Below are 9,889 nucleotides of genomic sequence, written 5' to 3'. Positions count from 1 at the left end.
CCACGCACACTCGTTCTTGCTTGCCTCATGGCTGTTTCAGTTCCGGTTGCTTCGCTACCAGATGGTACGTCTGAATCTACTCTATGGGATGACTTTTGTCTGATAAAATTGGTCCTGACGGCGGAGAGGGAGTGGGGGCCTGAGCCCCCGCGGCCGGCGAGAGGGTGTACGGCAATATTGGCGCCTTCGCTGTCTTGTGATTTTTTGTGCTTACTATGTGTGGGTACCACGCGCGCAAACTAGGGCTAGGGGGTTCAGATCTGCGTATACAACGTCCTAAACTGTGAGGTGCGCTAGAAACGATACTCTATATACTACTTAAATTCCTTGTGTTGGATGGCAAGATATCAAATACCCATATCAAATAATCAAACAAATGGTATAAAATATAAATGTACAAACTATAAATATAAAAACTAATAAAATAACTTTTCGAATGTCTACGACCATACCACAAGGAAATCACCGGTTCTCGTCTGATCACCGAAGTTAAGCCTTGTCGGGCGAAGTTAGTACTTGGATGGGTGACCGCCTGGGAATACTTCGTGTTGTAGACTTTTTACATTTTGATGATATGATCTAAAACTATATCATTATTTCATTTCTTGGTGAAAAGACTTGTTTGCCAACTACATGGTAGATTAAGTTAAAATTTTGCCTCTATAATATTCAACATAAACAAAATCGACAAACTGATAACAAATATTTGTTTATGAAATATTTAACCAATGAAGGAACGATTAAAATTTACAAACGACTGATATGGTGTCCTTACATATGTTTCCACAATAAAATGCCAAAAAGGCCAAAAATGCTCGTCTTTTTCACTGACTTCGGAAAGGATTTGAATCTTGTAATAAGGAGAGGGAAGCAGACAAGCAGAGTTTAGTTAGTTGTGTTTTGCTTTGAAGGGCGTGTTTATCAGAAAAAACCATGCTGAAATAAATGATGTTATTTTCGGTAGTGTTAGCGTCTATTTGGCTAGAGTCAGTTCAGCTATAGCAAAAATGCAGTTTCAAGAGAGTTCTTAATAAGCGCTTCAGGATATCAATTATCATATAAGAATTGCTTGATAACTTCCTCTTGAAAGTAATAAAATGACGAGGAGATTTTAAAATATCGGTATAAAAGTGTATAAATAAGGCAAACGTTTTAAACAAATAAAGGGATAAAACTGTCAAGATCGGTAAATAAGCCTTTAAATGTTGTTTGCAATAAACGGATGTAGAGAAGCAGATAGCTATCTGAGTCAGACCACTCAACTAAAATATCTAAAAGGGGAGTTTGCCTTTACTTTCAGTCTCGCAATGTAAAATAAATATAAGGATGTTTTTAGTAGATATATTGTCTAAAACAAAGAAACGTGATGTTTAGAGCGAAAAATCATAAAGCAATCATCAACATAGCATTTATAAAAAAGAGGTTTGAACTCAGGAGAACAGTTGTTAAGACAAATGTTGTCATGATAGTCTAGAAAAATATTGACGAAAAAGGGACCAACTGGGGTGAGCCTTTAGCAACGCCGTATTTTGTAGGTAATAATGACTGTTAAACAAAAAATTTGAGTTTTTGACCGATATGTCGACAGGTTTTTTTAAATCAACGAGCTGAAGACATAAAGAATAAGGGAAGGTACAAAAGGCTCTGTTAATAATTATATCAATCGTTTCTTCAATCGGTACGTTTGCGAAGAGAGAGGTGACATCAAAGCTCGCCATGAAGACGTTGTCACTGTCCATGTTACAGTAACGTAGTTCGTTTACAAAGGAAAATATGTTAGAAAGTAAATAGCTGCTAGAGAGAAGGGAAGAGAGGTTGGAAAGAAGGAATTTAGAGGGACTGTAAGAATGAGTCCCTATGGCGGAAAGAATCGGGCGAAAGGGGAAATTGGCTACATGAACTTTAGGTAGAGACCATACAATATATCTATCACAAATGGTGGGTTAAAAAATTAAGGAGCACCACTATTACTATAATGGACCAACTTGTGAAAACACATGACAGATTTATTGTGGATTTACGTTTAAAAGAATAATTCAAAACTTTCAACATGTAACTACATAAACATAACCAAGGGATAAATTAGTTTGTAGAATTGCTAAACATGTGATGATTTTCGTCATCGGCGACTGTACTGTGGTTAGGAAAAACTCTGGAAATGTATTCCCACAGCTATATGCATGAAAATACCTAGAATCGTTGAAATTGTAGTTCAGAAATACTGATTAATAAAATATTTTTATATACCATTAAAAAACAGATCAATGAAATCCTTTGAAATTACAAACCTTTTTTTTTAATTTAATTCAGAGTGAAAACTGCATAAAAATTGTTATCATAAGACCAATTATACTTCCTGAATTTCTTTACAATCGCTACAAAGATTGTTTTTGATGTTCATTATTTTAGAGCATGATTTGGCAATGTTTTGCTATATTTTTGTAATTTTGCTTGTTGTGTTACATTAATCTTTCGATGTATTAGTCCCTTAGTAATGGCAGCGAGTGGCAAATAAAATGTTGCTTGATTGATAAAAACTTGTTTCAACATAAGTGACGTTAGATTAAGACAAAAAAGTTATTAAATAAAGTTTCCCAACATTTGCTTTCCATCTTTACTCAACCAGAAAAAAAACATGAAAATCATAGGCAAAAAATAAAACTGACAAATTCTTGCGATTTGCTCTACGAGACCAAAGACTGGTCTGTAACACCCCCCCCTCAGAAATTACAACCTTGGAGCCATTTAATTATTGATGATGTGTTTTTCCATTGGTCAATCGAACTTTAGTGTTTTTTGCGACTTTGATGTTGAATCTGTGGTGGATTTGTCTGCGGATTTTTCCTATTTCTGTTTTGGCTGGTTTTATTAGTTGGCATGCATGCTTTTTAACAAAAATTTTTTGTGGTCTTTTAGTGCTACGAAGCCGTCTTTATATTTACTGCATTGTCCTTTTTTGTCGACGTTGAGTTAAGTAGCCATTTTTTTTGATGACTTGATAGAGCAATGGTTGTGATTTTTTTTCTCAATGTTTTGCTCTAATAATTGGTTGTATCTTAGTGGCTTTAGTTTGGAAAGTTTGCTGTTTTGACAGAAATGATGATAAGGTTAGATTCATTCGTGATTCGTTTGTTGTTGTGTTTCAGTTTGTGGAGGAATGGGTTGTTAGTTTCTTAAAATTTGAATGATTGAATCATTTTCTGCATGTTATCTTCAAATTCATTTGAAATGTTTATTGGAGAAGGGCTCACAGTCTACTTAAAGCCATATGTGCTATTTAGATTTGTCTTGATGTTAGAATTGAGGAAGAAGAAACTTTCCATCCCATTCTTTTAAAGAACTGCTCAATCTTTTTAATAAGACCTAGATAATTGTTATATGATGATAAAGAAATATTGTTTGGTGAATAGTCAATTTAAAATTCATCCGTTGCGGAAAATCTTTAGTGGAGTGCTCAACAGGTTTTGACTTTAAGCGTAATGGGAATTATTGATTTTTGGGAAATGGATACAAATACATTACGTTAATTATAGAGTGCTTAATTAATACGAATAGAGCTAATTTCATTTGTTAAAGAAAAAAGTAAAAACAACTACACTTTTATAACTTCTATCTCGACCAGCCTGTTTTGTGATTGGTCACTTGTCAGGGTTTATAATAAAAGAAGATTCACACTTATCATATATGCATAAGTTTCGTTATTTACATATAGTTAGTTAGAGACAGGTTTACATATTAGTTAATTTTTGTGTAAAAGTGTTTTCTTCCTATGGCGACAGGACGATACCAGTTGGTTGCATTTGTTAAAAAAAACTATGGTTGATGGATTATTATAATCTTAGTTATCTTCTTTCAACAAAAAATTTAATATTTCTGTTGACTATTTCTTAAAACCAATAGTTATGTCGATTCCGTTTAAAACAGCCAAAGAAAGACTAACTTAAGATGACAATATTTTTCGGATTAAACAGCAATATTAAGGTAACAAAATTCTTAACCTAAATTAATGAAAGTGATGATTTTGAACGCGAGCATTTCTTTATTATATTGAATTCGTCATTTATTGTTTAATACAAAAAAACCGACAAATACGGCAAAAACGTCCTTATAAATCACGCACGAATCTAATTTTATTCTTTACAATGGATTTTGTACATTTATAGCATGCATGCATGGTCACTCTAAAAGCACCTTTATATATACTTTTAAAATGACTATTGAGAATCCTACAGAAGTTGTAAATCCGGTCTTTACTAGCTATGTAAGTTCTGCTATCTGAGACGATTTCGTTTTGAAAAAATTTTTAGAAAAAATTTCACTCATTGGCGTCACCACCCGGCATGTTTGGTGGTGCAATGTAAACATTTAGGTGTTCACTCACTGTAAAAGCAACAAATTTCTAAAGAGATGATTAATGCCAATGACATTAAATAAAAATAGCATGACCAAATTTTTGCGACAGCTATTTGTTAAGTTTAATGTTGTAAAATTACTATAATCACTCTCACACACTGTTCAACAGAATAAAGTGCTATGTCTATTGATGAATGAATGGTCAGATTATTTAGTGCTATTACTAAATGTGGTGTATTAACAGGCTATGCCACTGCTTTCACTGCAAATCAAGAAGCAAAGGAAAGTTAATTTTATCACAGAAACATCTTACAACATTTAAATTTGCTAATCTTGTGAAGCCACTTCCCATTACCATTACTAAATAACCCAGTGAAGTAATAGCCATCTCTCTTACACATTATCCATCCTTTTTTAAACGCATCATTGATGTTTTCATTGTAACAGTGACCATACTTGTTGGGATGATTGATTGGTTTGCAGCATTTTCCTTTTTTGATGCGTTTTGACTGATTGCCATCTTTACGATATAGACCATTTAAAAAATATCCCCTCGGGCAAAGCCTCCAAGTGCTAGTGCTATGTAAAAAAATCCATTGAAATGCTTACTATTTCTAGTTCATTATATTGTAACAAGCATCGAAAAGAAATACAAAAATTTTTTTATCAATGTAAAAACAATAACTGCTGGGAATGACTATATTTTTAATTTCTTTTACGCTAAAACTAAAGCCGTCTTATCAATTGCTTGCAGTTTCATAAAATTAGAGCTGCATATTTAATAAAAGCTGTTGTATATATCAATTGCCTGCTATAAGTGCAAAATCAAACTTGTGTCACTGAAATTCACTTTCAACGAAAATACACCCATACTTCTGCAACGTTCAGAGTCTTTACCATCGTCCATACGGGATTAAATTATCAAAAACTTAGAAGTTTCATTTGATTAGTGAACCTTTCACATTTAAAGGTTCAAACTGTTCAAAGTTTAGACCATTACAATCTGTTTGTAAATTTTAATCGAGACCAAATTTTCAGATAAATTGATTCCTAAAAGTATTAATCTATATAACAGTAAAAAATTTTGTCACATAACGACAAAAATCACACGGCGCAATTACCTTTATGAGCAAGCTTTAATAGAAAACGAATCCGAATAGGGGGCTAAATACTCGCAGGAAGCTTCCTTTAATGGAATAGCAAAACTTTTAGGAAATGCTCGTGGTGTAATTTTACAGCTGGATGAACTTCCTGGGTGCGTTCATAAAGTTCACTTTCCAAATGCTTTTTTAATTTTAACCTGCTCATATCAGACTGGCAATAGAAATTAAATGGCGAAAATTTTAATTCTGTACCGACATACTTACGTGTTTACTGATTTCCACAAGATTTCTTCACAAGTACCTATCTGCATAGTATATGAAGGACTGGAAGGGCAGCATTTTGCTTTTTCAAGTTTTTTAATTTTACCATTCCGTTGTGAGGAGATAGGATAAAAACCAGTGATGAATTTTTTGGTGTTGTCACAGGTTGACCATTCTTTTGTGTCGAGTAAACCCCACCAGTCCTCATCGACGCAATCAGACTGATTAGTGACTAAAAATGGTTTTGATAAAAGATAAGTGGTCAACAAATTAACTTCATATGCTATATTGTCCCAAAATTATTTTACATTTTTTACCATACAAACTTTACAAATATCTTGTGGTTATACATGTTCTAAACATCAACCGTATTCGTAAGATGTAAAATCATTTATTTTTCAATATTAAATCTTCATTTTTTACCAGAACTAGCATTTCTTTCAAATTATTTCCGCAAAGAAATCAAACTTTCATTTTAATTCCAAATTAAACATTCAATCAAAGCCTTGCCACATAAGCACTGTTATCGTCCTTTTCCATTAACCATTTTCGACTAACTATTTGACTTTTACTTATAAACAAATCCTTTTCACAGATAACGAATTTGAAGGAGACGTTTACAACTCTGGTGTAGCATAGCAAAACAAACCTCATACCGACCAATAAAAATTCAACTAGAGTTAAATATGAGATGAGTAATCAATAAAGCTTGACTTACATACCAGATGATGACACTCTTAAGACATTACCACTCGAGTAAATATCCAGATCACTCCACTGAAGTACGGGCTTATATTGACCAATATTGCAGTTAGTGTTGCACGATGTGTCACGTGTCACGTCATGTTTCCATAAATTTAAAGAGCTCATTTTACCAACAAATGACATCTTTCGATCAAAAACAGCATTCCAGCATTCAAGTTTTTGACCGATTGTAACCACTCCACCACCACGTATTAAAGGTAGAGAAAGAGGAATGAGAGATTTGTTGAAAATTTTAAATGCATCAACCAAAACTTTTATCGTACTTTCACTTATGACGACGGCAAGATGATGCCATAGCCCATCATTAAAATGTGAGATATCAAAGTTTCTACATTATAGAAACGTAACGATAAGTTGGAGACAATTGAACAAGAAAACAATGCTACCTTATTAAATCTATTCTATGGAATTATATTTAAATGAATTCTTGGAAGTTTCTTTCTATTAAAGAAATAATTACTAGGATGGTTGGTATATTTTGTACTTATTAGTTTCTTATGAAAAGTTTTTTTTTACGTTTATGTGCAAAAATTTTAAAAAAAATGTTTAATCATTCATTGATTTTATGAACACAACCTTTTCATTTTATAATAAATTTATTACAATTATCTTGCATATCAAGGCAATTCCTAGTAATGTCCATGTGCCCGAGTAAAACTTTCTGGCAAAAATTTTTCACTTTTTTCCCGGGCGGAGAGCATTGCATTTATTTTACTTATATGTCATGTGACTAAGAATAAACCAATCATACTTAAACATACACAGCACTTATAAAACAATGTATAATAGTGTATAGATTATCGTAATATAACATATGAATTCAAGCAATTTCATTGGTCGTGAGCTATGATCCATAGAGGACAGGTACACCGAATTCGCATTACAGATTATTTTTTGTTTTTAAATTTCAAACAAACGGCAAAATGATTATAATATAAACCTGAATTTATCTCTGAATAGGCAAATGAAGACATATAAAAACACCTGTTTGGAGCAGTCGACGGATTTGAGTAAAAAGGAAAGAAAATCGGCTTTTAAACGTAGATTTGTACTTGTTTACAATAACAAAATTTTAAAAAAATTGATCAGCCATAGCTTACTTGTTTTGTTTGCCACACGCATTTCAGCTACCCAATAGCAATTCTTCAATCTTGTAGATCATGAAAGCGTGATATTTGCAAAATCTTTACTTTTTTAAATTTCCAAGTAGTGGGGAAAACAAAAACAAGTTGTTTTAGTAATTTACTTAAGTTAAATTTGAAAATTTTTTTGGTTTTATTAATAAGTCGGCAACTCGTAGCTACTTTTCAGCTCTTATCACGTTCTAATGACGTACATTACGTGGGTATAATATTTCATGTAAATCTCCTAAGTCACATCTTTCACTGCATGAACACAAAACAATCAAATGTGATCTATTTGTCAAATTATGTATTCTTAAACAATAGTAGTAGTTTCGTATGGTAGTCACTCCTCCATGTGTGTCTCTTAAACAATGTATATTAACAAACAATGGATATGAGCCAGCTAATTTATTTTGATGAACATACTATATAGCATTACCTTCAGAAAAATATGTTCGCTAGCTAATCATTCTTAATTTTGTACAAAACTGTTGCACATCTAAAAAATCCTTTGCCGAACGCGTATAAATATTTTAAACTTTAATTAAAACTTGAAAATTACCTTAAATATGGTTGATGAAATTTTAAACAGTAATTTGAATAAATAAAATTAGTTTTCCTTACTCTTTTGTCAACGATTTTATTATAATGATGATATGTTCTTCTTCAAATCCCACGAAAAATTCATCAGGACTGTCCTTACACGCGTACGAAAACAGCGCCATTCTTTGTGTTGTGTTTGTGTTCATCCAAAACATCAATGTCATCTCTGATATATTAGGCATCACATTATCCAAAAGAATCAAGTTCTCAACATGTGCATTGGAAAATACCAAATCGTAACTTTTGTTGAGGGCTTAGATGAATTGAATGAAGCGTTGGTCAAGTTTTATTTATCTAGCTAAAATATAATATCGCTACGTAGCTAAATGTAAAACTACAAATACTTACGCAGTTGCTGTTTGCAGCTTTCGTTGTACATCTAAAAAGAAAAGAAAAAATTAAAACAACGAAACAGCATAATAAATGAACTGTCGATACATCTGTCGATACAATAGTTATCTTTTTGAAGCAGTTTTAATATTTGTCCCAATGCATCAAGTATACCAAAAGTTTGTGTTTTGGTTAAATCATTTGCATTTAGGTACATAAATCAAACATAAACTTGAAAATTGGTTCTTACTTTGACCGGTGTATTGAAGAAAACATAATCATAAAATCGATTTTGTTTTAGATCTTTTCCGTTGCTTTTGCTCACAGTATTATGTAACATTTCACACAGACTCCAACGTCCTTGGCTTAAACGTCTTCTGTGGTTTATAGATAGACAACATGGCTCTTTAACGCATTTCACGATGCATTCTATTTCGTTTTGCACTTCAATTTTCTTAAATACATTCCCTTGAAATCTCCACCCTAAGACAAAAAAAACACAATATCATTTTCAATTTAATATGAATTTCGAATAAAATTTTCACAAAGCAATTTTAGATCATTCTAATGATTATATGTAGTAAAAAGTTTGCTTGCCGAGCACGAACTTCTGCAAATATAAATATTTTTCTTCACCTTTGTATGAAGCATTATAGCAAAACTGAAAACATTTGCTACGACCAAGAACATTTAATAAGCAGAATAAGATAGTTATTAAGTTTAAGCATTTGTTTGAGAACAACATGTTGCTGTGTCTCTTGTCAAATTGAAAACATTTGGCTTGCTAAAGCTAAAACTATTAAATTCATAAAGTAACCAATCATTATCTTTGTTGTCTTGCAAAAAGATGGTGTCAATTCCTCAAGAGTTTCAATATTTAAAGCTGTGCGGATATCAAAATTATTATATTTTAGTGAATTTCAATTGAGTTCAATATCTTAAATACAGAATTAAAATTTTAACTTCTTTTTCTAACTATCAATTACTGCACAGCGATAAAGCGTTATTATGTCAAGAATATTTCGAGTCGATTTTTGAGGTAAACTTAATTGTATGACACGCCATAATTTCGTATTAGCACAAAAGTCATTACGTATTTCAAATAAACGACATTTTTTGACGGCAAACATGAAATGTTGTTATGACACAAGATATTATTAAAAAAGTAAGGTCTGTAAAAAAATTTATATACATGGATGCTCAACTACGTAAACATGATGGCATTTATTACAGCAATGCTTATTTAAAATGTACTGTTTTTATAAAATCTATTGGAAAATCTGATGAAGATTCTTTGCAACGTTGTCATATGGCAACAAAAACAAAACAGCTGGAAACACAAGAAGACAA

The 9,889-nt window shown here is 32.1% G+C and overlaps 1 protein-coding gene and 1 non-coding gene across 2 annotated transcripts; one reads left to right on the top strand and one right to left on the bottom strand.

Moving 5' to 3' along the window:
- Positions 1 to 438: 438 nt before the first annotated feature.
- On the top strand, positions 439 to 557 carry LOC124440853. The gene has a single exon (XR_006946781.1). It is a non-coding gene; the product is annotated as a 5S ribosomal RNA (ribosomal RNA).
- Positions 558 to 4,019: 3,462 nt separating this feature from the next.
- Positions 4,020 to 9,285, bottom strand: LOC124440694. The gene is made up of 7 exons (XM_046991115.1): positions 9,176 to 9,285; positions 8,790 to 9,022; positions 8,558 to 8,588; positions 8,231 to 8,462; positions 6,440 to 6,810; positions 5,721 to 5,949; positions 4,020 to 4,932 (listed from the first exon to the last, which is right to left on the bottom strand). The coding sequence occupies exons 1-7, from the start codon at positions 9,282 to 9,284 to the stop codon at positions 4,650 to 4,652; spliced, it is 1,488 nt and encodes a 495-aa protein (XP_046847071.1). The 5' UTR covers position 9,285; the 3' UTR covers positions 4,020 to 4,649.
- Between the last annotated feature and the right edge of the window lie 604 nt (positions 9,286 to 9,889).

Source organism: Xenia sp. Carnegie-2017, unplaced genomic scaffold (genome assembly GCF_021976095.1).
Source record: "Xenia sp. Carnegie-2017 unplaced genomic scaffold, XeniaSp_v1 HiC_scaffold_2, whole genome shotgun sequence".
NCBI lineage: Eukaryota > Metazoa > Cnidaria > Anthozoa > Malacalcyonacea > Xeniidae > Xenia > Xenia sp. Carnegie-2017.
The sequence above is the reverse complement of the archived record's forward strand: the minus strand, read 5'-3'. Positions and strand labels throughout refer to the sequence as shown.

Bases quoted from the DNA above. Each gene is read 5' to 3' on its own strand.
- LOC124440694 (XM_046991115.1), bottom strand. From the start codon at position 9,284: ATGTTGTTCTCAAACAAATGCTTAAACTTAATAACTATCTTATTCTGC. The intron at 8,463-8,557 runs GTAAGTATTTGT...AATTCATCTAAG, and splicing joins AAGCTGCAAACAGCAACTGC to CCCTCAACAAAAGTTACGAT. The intron at 6,811-8,230 runs GTAAGGAAAACT...TCTATAATGTAG, and splicing joins ATAAAATCGTTGACAAAAGA to AAACTTTGATATCTCACATT.